The 13,759-nt window shown below is 47.8% G+C and overlaps 1 protein-coding gene across 2 annotated transcripts in view; it reads left to right on the top strand.

The window, feature by feature from the left end:
* The window catches only part of LOC143995810 (DNA topoisomerase I, mitochondrial-like), a 171,528-nt gene that overhangs the window by 37,867 nt on the left and 119,902 nt on the right, over nucleotides 1-13,759 (top strand). For both annotated transcript variants that reach the window (XM_077490522.1, XM_077490523.1), the window contains exons 3-4: nucleotides 431-487; nucleotides 4,716-4,816. In XM_077490522.1, the coding sequence (XP_077346648.1) occupies nucleotides 434-487; nucleotides 4,716-4,816 (155 nt within the window). In that variant the 5' untranslated portion in view covers nucleotides 431-433. The remainder of the gene's footprint in view (nucleotides 1-430; nucleotides 488-4,715; nucleotides 4,817-13,759) is intronic.

Genomic DNA, 13,759 nt, shown 5'->3' on the forward strand with positions numbered 1-13,759 from the left:
AAAGATAATTTTTGTGTAAAGGCAGGCGTCCCAATACTTTTGGTAACAAAGGGTATGTTTTCTGCATACCTGGCAATACAGAGTATTCCTTTTTGGTCTTGTGGATCAATTTGAGTAAAGGAAAGTTATTTGCTGATTAGGGAGGTGGACATTTAGTACTTCCTCGCACCATATCCATTGAGCTACGCTTTTCTTCATACCTCCGCACATGTACGGTATGAACGAACAGGGCACATAGAATACCAAGCGTGGCATTCCAGCTGTATTGGGACTACAGGTCACATGGTGCGTTGACAGCTACAGGCATGACTCCTGGGGTCGTAGTTTCACCACAGCTGGGGTGTTGAGATTTCCTCGCTTTATTTGCATACATTGAAGGGCTACAGTGGCCTCTTCACCTGATTATAAGTGTTTCTTGTTTTGTGAACAGGAAATGGTGGCGGACAAAGGGGAGCAACTGCATCACACACTGGAAGACCCAAAGCTGGTAAGTAGATTTGGTGAATTTTCCTTAATCATGTATTTTTTTCCTTGTCTGGGCATTTCTTCCAGAGCCTGTCACAGATTGTCTCTGGTAAGGCGGCTCTTTCACCTTTCTCTTTGTGGTTTATAATTAGGGTTTCACCGATACTAGTATCGGTGGCGATACCGAGTATTTGCACAAGTATCGGTACTTGTGCAAATGCACTGATGCCTAAAACCGATACTTTCCGGCTCGTTTTTTTTTTTTTTTTTTGAGCTGTCAGTGGGGTCTCCCCTCTGTTAAAGTGGTTGTAAACCCTCCTCGACAAGTTTATCTGTTCATAAAGTAGATGACAGAGGCAGCTGAAGTGTACTTACTGCTGTCTTTTCCAAGGAAATCGTCTTTTAATCTTAGATGACGTAATGCGCAATGGCGCAGTAGGATCGTTCATTGAGCAAACAAGCAGGACAAAACTCTGGATAGCCGCACACTGGAAAAAGACTTCAAATACCATCTTTAACCACTTGCAGACCGGACCATTTTGCTGGTCAAAGACCAGACCACTTTTTGCGATTCGGCACTGCGGCGCTTTAACTGACAATTGCGCGGTCGTGCGACGTGGCTCCCAAACAAAATTGACGTCCTTTTTTTCCCACAAATGGAGCTTTCTTTTGTTGGTATTTGATCACCTCTGCGGTTTCTATTTTTTGCGCTTTAAACAAAAATAGAGCGACAATTTTGAAAAAAACGCATTATTTTTTTACTTTTTGTTATAATAAATATCCCCCAAAAATATATAAAAAAATGTTTTCCCTCAGTTTAGGCCGATACGTATTCTTCTACATATTTTTGGTAAAAAAAATCGCAATAAGCGTTTATTGATTGCTTTGCGCAAAAGTTATAGCGTTTACAAAATAGGGATAGTTTTATGGCATTTTTATTAATTTTTTTTTTTACTAGTAATGGCGGCGATCAGCGATTTTTATTGTGACTGCGGCATTATGGCGGAGACATCGGACATTTTTTACACATTTTTGGGACCATTGTCATTTATACAGCAATCAGTGCTATACAAATGCAGTGATTCCTGTGTAAATGACACTGGCAGTGAAGGGGTTAACCAGTGGGTGGCAGTGTAGGGGGTTAAGTGTTCCTAGGGGCGTGTTAATACCTGTGGGGGGGTTGGGCTTTCATTTAGTGAACACTGATCTCTGCTCCAATCACATGGAGCAGAGATCAGCGTCACTAGTTGCTAGGCAGAATGGAGAAATGCTGTTTACAACGGCATTTCTTCATTCGGCCGCTCCGTGAGACGATCGCGGGTATGCCCGCGGCAATCGAGTCCGCGGGTCCCGCGACCGGACTCACGAGGGTCCCGACCAGCGCGGGAGTGTGGCGGCGCGCTCCCGATGGCAGGGCGGCAAATTTAAAGGGACGTACAGGTACCCCCATTTGCCTGCCCGTGCCATTCTGCCGACGTACATCGGCGTGCGCTGGTCGGCAAGTGGTTAATTGAAACCACGTGGGTCACATCAAAACACAATAAAAAAAGACAGCAAAATAACAGGGTACAGGAAATTCTGGCGCGTTTCGCACCGTAATCAGTGCTTACTCATAGCAGTAGGATCGTACATTAATGTCATGTAAAGCGCGCCGTTTGTGTATTAGCTGCATGTCAGCAAATGTCTGCGGATGAGCTTCCCCTCTGAACGGCACAGAGGAGAGGTCTTTTGATGCTGCAGTGTTTATCTCCTTCCTGATACGGCACATGTGCAAGATTTCCTAAGGGATGCAGAGTAAGGGCGGAAGTGACGTCCAGAAAGGATTCGGCAAACAGCACATACAATGGCGCGGCCAATACCTGGAAGTAAAGATAATCTAAAGACCCTAAAAAAGGTATTTGCAGACCTCATTTTAAGCAGATTTCTATTTATTATACCTTGTAATGAGCTATTGTATGTTAAAATTTGAAAAATAAGAAAAATCGGCCCGGGGTTTACTTCCTCTTTAAAGAAGTCCGGTAACTGGAGCTGTCAAAAAAACAAAAAAAAAGCAGCCGGCAATGTTAACAACATTGCTCAGCCCTGAAACACTAAAATAAAAAGAAACATTGTTTCTTTTTGTATAGTTGTGTTTAGCCGTTTGGCCCCTTTCACACTGGGGCGGTTTTCAGGCGCTACAGCGCTAAAAATAGCGCCTGAAAAAACCGGCCCCTTTCACTCCAGTGTGAAAGCCCTCTGGTGCGCTGGCAGAACAGTGAAAAAAGTCCTGCTAGCCGCATCTTTGGAGCGGTGAAGGAGCGGTGAATTCTCCGCTCATACCCATTGAAATCAATGGGGCAGCGTGGCTTTGCGGGCGGTTTTAACCCTTCTTTTCAGCCGCTAGCGGGGGTTAAAGCCGCCCCGCTAGCGGCCGCATACCGCCGCTATGCTTTACCGCCGACGCCTGCACCGCCCCAGTGTGAAAAGGGCCTTTTAAAGCGGAGGTCCACCCTAAAGTGGACCTTCCGCTCATCGGAACCCTCCCCCCCTCCGGTGCCACAATCGGCACCTTTCAGGGGGGAGGGGGGTGCAGTTACCTGGATAATCCAGGTAACTGCATCCACTTCAGGGATAGCTCTCTGCGGAAAGGGGCGGAACTTACGCTCCTTTCCGCAAGTGCCCCGCTGCCTGCTGGGAAACACACAGATCCCAGAGGCAGCGGGGAGAGTCCTTATTGCGCAGTAGGGAACCGGGAAATGAAGCCGAAAGGCTCCATTTCCTGATTCCCATACCCAAGATGGCGGCGGCAGGACCCGACAGACGACCTAGAGATCGGCTTCGGGTGGCGACATCGCGGGCGCGCTGGACAGGTAAGTGTCACTATTTTAAAAGTCAGCAGCTGCAGTATTTGTAGCTGCTGGCTTTTAAAAAAAAAAAAACGCGGAGTCCCGGTGGACTCCCGCTTTAAGCTGCAGATGAAGAAACATATGTTCATCTGTTTAACCCCTTAACCCTTCATTTACTCTAATCAGCCTTATCTATGTATATGTGTGTGTGTGTAAACATATTTACACATTTCACATTGAAAAAGCGCTAAATTAAAAATCTATTTATTTCATTTGTAAATAACTTTTCAATGCTTTGCTTTGTACCATTGCTGACAGCTGAAGTTAAAACAATTGCGGTGGGTATCGGCGAGTACTAGGAAAAAATAAATAAAATAATAATGGTATCAGTGCATCCCTATTTATGATAAAAAAAAAAAAAAATACAACAAACAAGAAAAATGTATTTAGTGCAGAAAAATTGCTGTCCTATAAATCTTTTCACAAATTATAAGGAAATTGAAGGACAATAATGGCTGGAAACGAAACACAGGTGGTGAAATTTGTGTTGGTCATTGCCCCTTTACATTGGTGTCGGTGGTGGTGAAGGGGGCGCCCCGCCGTTGATCAGTGTTGTTTATATACACGGTCAACATACCAATGACACTGGCTGGGAAGGATCAGTGAGCATGCGCGAGATGGAGCGGTGGATGCTGGGAGCCCAGCGTCATCGCATACAGGAAGTAAATGCCTGTGGGCTTCAGACGCCCACAGTAAAAATGGAAACCGCCGGACTGCTTTTTTAAAAGTTTCCCATTGCAATAAAATCGTCACGCCGGGGGTCAAAAACACGCCGATCGTGACTGCTAAGAGACGGTAGGAATCGCCCACCAGTGACACAGGTAAGAAAAAAGCACAACCGCAGCGGAATCCCGCTTTAACATCTACAGGGTTAAATGTGTGCTGTTTTTACTAACTGATGCTTTGCAGGGATAAGAAACAGATTGCTCCCTCTGTACAGAGCTCTGTGTTTTGTCAACACAGAGCTCTGGGCTGTAATTGGACACAGGTCCTGGCAATGAATCCTAGGCTAGGACCTGCTGACGCTCCCACTTGGGGGTGGGGGGGGGGTGTGTATGTGCGCACCCTGAAACTGGAAACGGGTGATGACGTCGCTTTGCCTGTGCGGGGCGCCCGTCTACTGTACATTGAAGTTGGTTGGTCTGCAAGTGGTTAAATTGCCTTTACAATCACGGTTTAAGTGTGGATTATATATGTATGTGAACAATTAAAAAAACAAAAAAAACGAAATGGTCTTTACAGGAAAAAGGTTTAAACAGCAGGACATCGTTTAGGATAATTAGCCAATGAGATTGTGTTAAGCCTCATTATAGATGGCTGATCCGCTATGTAATAAAATTCTGTTTTTTCTCTCCTGTGTTGTAGGATCAGACGATGCGATCTGCTTCTGTGAAGATAACTAATACAGTCTGTGTGTCAAGTAACAAAGTGTCGTCTACTTTACCTGGAGGACCGGATGCTCAGAGGTAATCTGCTCATCCTCGGGCACCACGCCTGCCCTGGTGTGTATGGGTATGTGTGCCCGATTCTTCTTTGGAGAAACATAAGCTGAGTGTAAAATAAAAAAAAAAATTAATTTAACATGATTGTAAGGGTTTTTTATTTTAAATAACAAACCTGTCATACTTTGCGTCCCCTGTGCAACTCCTTTTGCACAGTGTGGCCCCTGTCCTCGACTTCTGGTGTCCCCCCGGCAGCGCTGGTTGCTCCGCCCCCTCCCTTATTGTACAATCCCCTAGGAGAAGCTCTGTCCTGGGGGAGAGAGCCGAGAGCCCTGGGCAGAGGAGAAGAGCGCGTCTCTGGCGGGCGAATACAGGACTCGGGTGAGTAAAATGGGGTGCTCTGGGGGGCCGGTTAGTGACGGAAGTTTTTTCACCTTGCGCATGCGCCGTAGACAGCTGCCGCTGTATTTTAGTAAATATCTCCTAAACCATGTAGGTTTAGGAGATATTTCTTGGACCTACAGGTAAGCTTTAATCTAGGCTTACCTGTAGGTCAAAGTGTGTTGTAAGGGTTTACAACCACTTTAAGGGCCCGTTCACACCTGAGCGTTTTCAGCTCGTAAAACGCTCATCTCAAAAGTTCCAAAACACTCCCAACAAGCAAAATCCTATTCATTTAAATGGCCCCTGTTCACATCTGAGCGTTCTGTCGCCTGAAGCTCGAAAAACGTACATGAGCTTCTTCTTTTTAGGCAGCTTACAGGTGGTTTTCTGCTTTTTACATTGGTGACCTTTTTTGACCTGTACAAAATTGTGGCATAAATAGCTGTAAAATCACACGACTTTCCTCCTGAAAAACGAAACGCTCAGGTGTGAATGCAGCCTAAATCAAGCCCTTGCTGACCTCTGTGGCTAATGGAAAGGGGAACGGGGGAGAGCTGCTGCATCATTCCTGGGAGGGGGCAACTGAGCTGCTGAGTCACTGCTGGGAGGGGATACAGTGCTACCTGAGTCACTGCTTGGAGTGGGCTAGCTGGAGGAGCTGCGTTGCTATGACAGAAGAGCAGGGGATGGTGCAATATAGAAAGAGACCTGGGCTCCTGTGCCACAGTTGGGGTTAGCAGGAACTGCTCAATTGCTGAGTCAGAAGGAATGAGGAGCTCCGCGCTGGGTCGGCCATGACATGCCCCTCAGGCTCCAGGGGCGGCCGGTGAGCGTAATGCTACGGGGCACACATATGACGGGCTACTGATGTCTGTGTCACAGTGTGCCAGGCCAGCAGCCACCTCGTACTGATCGGAGAGTGGGTCTGTGATGGAATGTTCCCCAGCTAGTCCGGACTGGTAAGTATAGCTCTCCCTGCCTTGGTGGGGCTGAGCAGCTGGGCATTCCCTGGGAGGTCGATTTGGGGGTCCCTCACCTCCCTCTCTTTTCCCCCTGTCCCTGTCTTCCCTCCCCCCCCCTCCCTGTTGGGGATACTACATGTGGCTGCTGAGCGGTGTGTGTGTGTCTGTACATGGGCTCTCTGGGGGGGGGGGGGGGGCTCTCACCTTTGGGGGGGCTGCGCTGGCTGGCTGTGTCCTTAGTTCCGTTTCTCATGTCCCTGGAGGTGCCTGGGAGGCTGTGCCTGTGTCCCTTGCAGTGCAGATCACTGCCATTTGTTCAGCTCTGTCCCTCATGGTTTCAGCATCAGCGGCCATCTTAGGTGTGGGCAAGGGAAAGCATGCTCTCCTGTGCTTCGGCTGCCATTTTCCCTGTGATTTTTCCTTGTACTGGACGCTGGCGACCATTTTCTAGAAACCTGAACATGTTTTTCAGCTTTCTCTAGCGGCAGCATGTGTCCTTGTGCTCTGGCGGCCATTTTCCCAGTGTTTTATGTCCTTATACTAGACGCTGGGCGGCCATTTCCTTTGAGCCTGAGCACTTTGACTCGTGGGGGGGTCCCCTTCGGGAGTTTGCAGCCCGGTGATCCTCTCGACTGTCCGACCAATGGGTCTGCAATCTTATTTCATATGGCTACAAGATAGATTTCCTCTCTTGGCCGCAAAACAGATTCTTCCCCTCCAGCATACCCGTTCTCCCGGCTCGCCAGGAGGCCCTTTTAGGGGCAGTAGGGGACCTGCGGGGTGATTGTACCAGTTCGGAAATCGGAACGTTTCCATGGGTTCTACTCAAACCTGTTTGTAGTTCCCAAGAAGGAAAGGGTTACGTCCAATCTTGGATCTAAAAGCCCTCAATCACTTTGTGAAAGTGCAGAGGTTCAGAATGGAATCAGTTGGCTCAGTAGTTGCTGCACTCCATCAAGGGGACTTCCTGGCGTCCTTAGACATCCAGGATGCGTACCTGCACATAGCCATATGCCTCCGGCATCAAAAGTTTCTGCGATTGCAGTCGGGGAAGCCCACTACCAGTTTGTGGCTCCCCCTTTTAGTTTGGTATCAGCTCTCCTAGTCTTTACCAAGGTATTGGCTCCTGTGTTGGCGTTGCCACGGCAACACGGGATCGCGATCGTGGGTTACCTAGACGATCTCCTCCTGAGAGCTTCTGCCTCAGAGTTAGAGGATGTGGCGATCACCATGCAGACCCTGCAAGAATTTGGGTGGCTTTGAACCTAAAAAAAGTCGGTGATCGTACTGACTCAGCGTTTGGAGTACCTAGGCATGCTGCTGGACTCCAGGGAAGTGAGTGTTTCTCCCCTCAGACAAGCTGCAGACTCTCAGAGCCGCGGTAAAACTGCTGATGGACTGCAAGTGATCGTCGCTGTGCTTCTGCATGCGAGTCCTGGGACTCATGGTGGCCTTCTTCGAGGCAGTACCATATGCCCAGTTCCACACCAGAGTCCTGCAGAAGGAGATCTTGACAAAGTGGGACAGATCTCCGTTGTCCCTGGATAGACAGATCCAGGTGAGCCAGTTAGTCAGGGGTTCCCTGATCTGATGGCTGAGGTCCCCGGTGCTTCAGTTCAGGAAGTCGTTCCTACCTCTGAAATGGACGGTGATCGCAACGGACGCCAGCCTATTCAGCTGGGGTGGAGTGATGGGAGTTCAGTCGACTCAGGGCCTCTGGTCGACGGAGGAATCAAAGTGCCGATCAATCTGCTCAAACTGAGAGTGATCAGGCTATGCCTCTCCACATGGTCGATGAGACTGCAAGAGCGTCCAATCAGGATCCAGTCAGACAACGCCTCTGCTGTGGCATACGTCGGTCACCAAGGAGGAACAAGAAGCTTGGCCGCCGCACGGGAGGTTGCTCACATACTTCGGTGGGCAGAGCGACATGTACCGGCCCTGTTGGTCATTTACATCCTGGGTGTGGAGAACTGGCAGGCGGACTATCTAAGTTGTTTGATGCTGGACCCAAGAGAATGGACGTTGCATTCAGAGGGGCACACCAGACGTGGATCTTCTGGCCTCCCGTCTCAATCGGAAGGTACCAAGATTCGTGTCCAGGACAAGAGATCTGTGGACAGACGGGTCAGGCACGCTGGTGGCTCCATGGGATCAGTACCAGCTGATCTATGCCTTTCCTCCACTGAAACTGTTACCACGAGTGGAAGCCGAGGGGATCCCAGTAATACTGGTCGCCCCAGATTGGCCTCAGCATCCCTGGTACGCAGACCTAGTGCGCCTGGAATAGTCATTCGTTTTAAAGGAAAAAACTTTTTTTGAGATTAGTTTGTGTTGGAACCTCTGAAGTATTTTATGTGAAACCCAAAAAACTTTTTTCCTATTTAGATGTGCCCTTTATATTGGTTAAAGAGGGATTTCACTGTGAAAAAAAAATATTAAAAGCCAGCAGCTACAAATACTGCAGCTGCTGACTTTTAATAAATGGACATTCACCTGTCCCAGGATCAAGCGATGTCGGCAGCCGAGGCCGATCGATCTCTCGGCTGCTGCCGCCACCATTCTAGATGAGGGAATCAGGAAGTGAAGCTTTGCGGCTTCACTTCCCAGTTCCCTACTGCGCAAGTCGCGCAGCGCAATAGGAATTGTCAGCGCTGTCTCTGGGACCCGTGTGTGTCCCAGCAGACAGCGCGCAGGGACAGGAAGAGGCATAGACTCCCGTGGGAGTCTATGCCCGGAAGTGGGTGTAAATACCTGTCTTTGACAGGTATCTCCAACCCCCCCCCCCCTGAAAGGTGCCAATTGTGACACCGGAGGGGGGGAGGGTTTCCGATCAGCGGAAGTTCCACTTTAGGGTGGAATCCCGTTTTTAAGTGATTTGTACTACTAAATATCTCCGAATAAACCAGGTGATCCTAAAAACCTGCCAAAAAACAAAGTGACTATGTGCCTCCGTGAAAAAATACAGCTGATATTTCAACAGTTACATAAATATACCATATACAAAACCATAAAGTGACTGGTGCTCTATATAATAAACAAGCAAAAAGTGACTTGGTGCTCTAAGAAAAGTCCCATAAGCAAAAACAGCTTCTTAGGCCCCTTTCACACTGGGGCGGTGCGGGCGTCGTCGGTAAAGCGATGCTATTTTTTGCGGCGGTATGCAGCCGCCAGCGGGCGGTTTTAACCCCCCGCTAGCGGCCGAAAAAGGGTTAAAACCGCCCGCAAAGCACCGCTGCATCTGCGCTTTGCCGGTGGTATAACCACGCTGCCCCATTGGGTAGAAGCAGTGAATACACCACTCCAAAGATGCGGCTAGCGGGACTTTTTTCACTGTCCTGCCAACGCGCCGCTCCAGTGTGAAAGCCCTCCGGCTTTCACACTGGAGTGAAAGGGGCCGTTTTTTTCAGCCTGAAAACTGCCCCGGTGTGAAAGGGGCCTTAGGGAGGATTCCTTCACGTATGAATTGTGCGTGGTGTTATGATCCGTGCTCCTATTGCCAATACACTCATCGGAACCTCTAACCCCTCCCGGTGTAATGCACAGTCACAGTATGTGCCACTGTGTAGCAATTCAAGGGCTCTCAGGCTTCGATGCGATGGCACTATTAAGTATTGATCTCATATATTCACCACATAAAAGAGAAGGAAATGCCCATAGTATAATTTAGTTTTAAAATCCAAATTTTTATTGTAACAGATAATCTACTCACATTTCCATGTAATCTACTCATCTTATATGTAAAATGTACAAGCGAAACCAAACATACACACTGTCAGCAAAAACCAGAAGTGACGCAATGCCATTCTGCGCGTTTCGTCATCAGACGTTGACTGGAACGTTTTACCTGATTGAATTTAGTTTTTTTTCCCCCTCCTAGAAGATTATTATTTACAGAGATGATAACATTTTTATCAGCCTAAGGAGCAGCACCAAGACCTATATCATATTTTTTTTTCTACCCGTGGGATCTCAACCTGGTATTATCGGCGCTTCAGAAACCGCCATTTGAAAACATCAGAGAATTTCCCCTGTTGACTCTTTCCCAGAAAGTGGTCTTTCTAGTGTATTTGTCTGCTACGGCTCCCCTTCGGAAGTCAGACTCCTCGTTTATTTCGGTGGCTGGTCCGAAAAAAGGCATGGCGGTCTCGTCGGCCACCATTTCCAGGTGGATCAGACAGGCTGTGGTCAAGGCGTAGGCCTTGAAGGGGCAGGTGCTCCCCTTTCCGGTCACGGCCCACTCCACTAGGGCAGTTGGAACGTCTTGGGCCTTCCGACATCAAGCGTCTGTTGCTCAAGTGTGTAAAGCGGCGACTTGGACGTCGTGTCTACACCTTTGCAAAATTCTACAAGGTAGATATCGGTGCATCGGCTGATGCCTGTTTTGGCTGCAAAGTTTTGCAGGTATAATTGCAATTGCACTTAAAAAATTTTTCCCTGGTTTTAAGTAACTGCACTGTCGCATTTGTTACCGCAGTTCTAAGGCGGTTTGGAGGTAGTAACTCCCAGATTGAGGAGCAATTTTTTTATTTTTTTGTGGGTAAAAAAGTTCTTGGTTATTCCCACACGCTTTTTTTTTGTGGGTAAAGTTTTTATACTAGTTCCCGCATGCCATTGTGGGTGAAGTTTTTATGCTGTTTTCCCACCCCTCGTTTCGGCACTGCTTGGGGACGTCCCAATGGCCTAAAAAAAGGAGCTGTGTCAGTCGGTGGACGTAAGAAAATAGGATTTTTTTTGTACTCGCCGTAAAATCCTTTTCTCTGCATTTCACTGACTGAAACAGCACCCCCCCCCCCCTCCTATTTTTGTCTGTTATACTGCTTGTTGATGTACTAAGGCTGCAGTAGCAGGCTGAGGGGTTGTTACCTAAGGGACCGCCCCTTCGGCAGAACTAGAAAGTTCTAGTTTTATTATAACATGTTCTGCCTAGTTCTCTCCTGAAGGTGGCACAACAACCCAATGGTCTAAGAAAGGAGCTGTGTCAGTCGGTGAACTACAGAGAAAAGGATTTTACGGTAAGTACAAAAAATCTAATTTTTTGCTATAATATCCCCCATAAATCTATAAAAAAAACTTTTTTTCCCCTCATTTTAGGCCGATATGTATTCTTCTACATCAGGGTTCTCAAACTAGTGGCCCTCCAGCTGTTATGAAACTACAAGTCCCATCATGCCACTGCCTGTGGGAGTCATGCTTGTAACTGTCAGCCTTGCAATGTATCACAGGACTTGTAGTTTCACAACAGCTGGAGGGCCGCCAGTTTGAGACCCCTGTTCTACATATTTTTGGTAAACAGTATTGCAATAAGCGTATATTGATTGGTTTGCACAAAAGTTATAACGTCTTCAAAACCGGGGATAGATTTATAGCATTTTTATTAATTTTTTATTTTCTTAGTAATGGCAGCGATTTTTATCTAGACTGCGACATTATGGCGGACACTTTTGACACTATTTTGTGACCATTGTCATTTATAAAGCGATCAGTGCTATAAAAATGCACTGATTACAGTGTAAATGACACTGGCAGGGAAGGGGTTAATACTAGGGGGTGATCAAGGGGTTAAGTGTGTCCTAGGGAGTGATTCTAACTGTGGGGGGGGGATGGGCTACTACTCGCATGACAGCAATCACTGCTCCCGATGACGGGATAACCCTACCAATTAAAGGAGATGTACAGGTACGCCCATTTGCCCACCGCTGCCCATGTGCCGATGTATATTGGCGTGCGGTGTTCGGCAAGCGGTTAAGGAGGCATTTCTCCACCGAAACGCTTGACTGTTCATAGACTGGCTACAGGTTCAGCAGAAGTTTTCTGCTACTTCAGTTAGAGCCTCAGCAAAAACACACAGGAGTTTATTTACTAAACGTATATCGAGCAGCTGCTCAAGAGCTTAGTAAGTGAAGAAAACCTTCACTTTGCAAGGATTACCCTATCATGTGCAAGGAAAATGCATAACCCACGTTTTTGCTTGCACATGATTGGATGATGGAAGTGGACAGAGCTTCTGCTCATTTCCTAAGCTCTGGAGCAACCGCTCTTGTAGAGTGACAGTCTATTTACATTTAGTAAATCAACCCCAATATATTGAATGATAACACAGCACAGGTTATCCAGTCATTCTATGCTGATAGCTGGTGTGGGAGCTTTTTGGTTTATCTCATCGACCAGAAGACCACTGTAGAAGACGGGTATGTAAAATACCGTATTTATCGGCGTATAACACGCACCTCAAGTTTAGGAGGGAATTTAAAAGAACTTTTAGGAGGGAAGTTTAAGGAAAAAAAAACTTACATTTAAATGCCCATCTATGCAGCCTTATCAGTGTCATTTGCAGCCTTGCATTTGCAGCCTTGCATTTGCAGCCTTGTCAGTCGCATGCAGCCTTGTCAGTCGCATGCAGCCTTGTCAGCCGTACGCAGCCTTGTCAGCCGTACGCAGCCTTGTCCAGCCGTACGCAGCCTTGTCAGCCGCACGCAGCCTTGTCAGCCGCACGCAGCCTTGTCAGCCGCACGCAGCCTTGTCAGCCGCACGCAGCCTTGTCAGCCGCACGCAGCCTTGTCAGCCGCACGCAGCCTTGTCAGCCGCACGCAGCCTTGTCAGCCGTACGCAGCCTTGTCAGCCGCACGCAGCCTTGTCAGCCGTACGCAGCCTTGTCAGCCGCACGCAGCCTTGTCAGCCGCACGCAGCCTTGTCAGCCGCACGCAGCCTTGTCAGCCGCACGCAGCCTTGTCAGCCGCACGCAGCCTTGTCAGCCGCACGCAGCCTTGTCAGCCGCACGCAGCCTTGCATTTGCAGCCTTGCATTTGCAGCCTTGCATTTGCAGCCTTGCATTTGCAGCCTTGACCGTCGCACGCAGCCTTGACCGTCATTTGCCGTTTAAAAATGGCGCCAGTAGTTCTCAGCCGTTCTCTGCGGCTTTCGGCTTTCCGAAAGCGGGCGAAGATAGCCGAGTGTGGCTGAAGATAGCCGAGTGTGGCAGAAAATACACGGAAGCCGCAGAGAACGGCAGAAAGCGTTAGCAACAGCGGGGGATTGTTGTATAACATGCACCCCCAGTTTCCCCCTGATTTTAGGGGGAAAAAAGTGCGTGTTATACGCCAATAAATACGGTACACGTGGTTGGGGGCCTGAGCTTTGCTGATGCACATTCTTGGAGGTGTTGGATCGGAAAGCTTACCTGGGCTTTAACAATTTTTAGGGATGTTTTAATACTGGAAGATCTTCAAATATAACTAAATTCCAATAAGGCCAGACCAGTCTGTACTATAAAGCATACTATACTACATTGAAATAAATAGGTTCTTGCTGGCGACTGATTGGTTTAACCACTTGAGGACCATAAGGTTTTACCCCCTTTAATGACCAGGTCGTTTTTTGCGATACGGCACTGCGTCACCTTAACTAACAATTGCGCGGTCGTGCGATGACGTACCCAAACAAAATGTCCCTTTTTTTTACCACAAATAGAACTTTATTTTGGTGGTATTTGAGCACCTCTGCAGTTTTTTTGTTTTGCGCTATAAACAAAAAAACGACAATTGTGGAAAGAAACCCAAAAAAAACATTTTTTTTCTGTAATACATTTCCAATAAAAAAAATGTAAAAAATCGAATTTCTT

Source organism: Lithobates pipiens, unplaced genomic scaffold (assembly GCF_037356315.1).
Source record: "Lithobates pipiens isolate NorthernLeopardFrog02 unplaced genomic scaffold, aLitPip1_a1.2 Scaffold_19, whole genome shotgun sequence".
Taxonomy (NCBI): domain Eukaryota; kingdom Metazoa; phylum Chordata; class Amphibia; order Anura; family Ranidae; genus Lithobates; species Lithobates pipiens.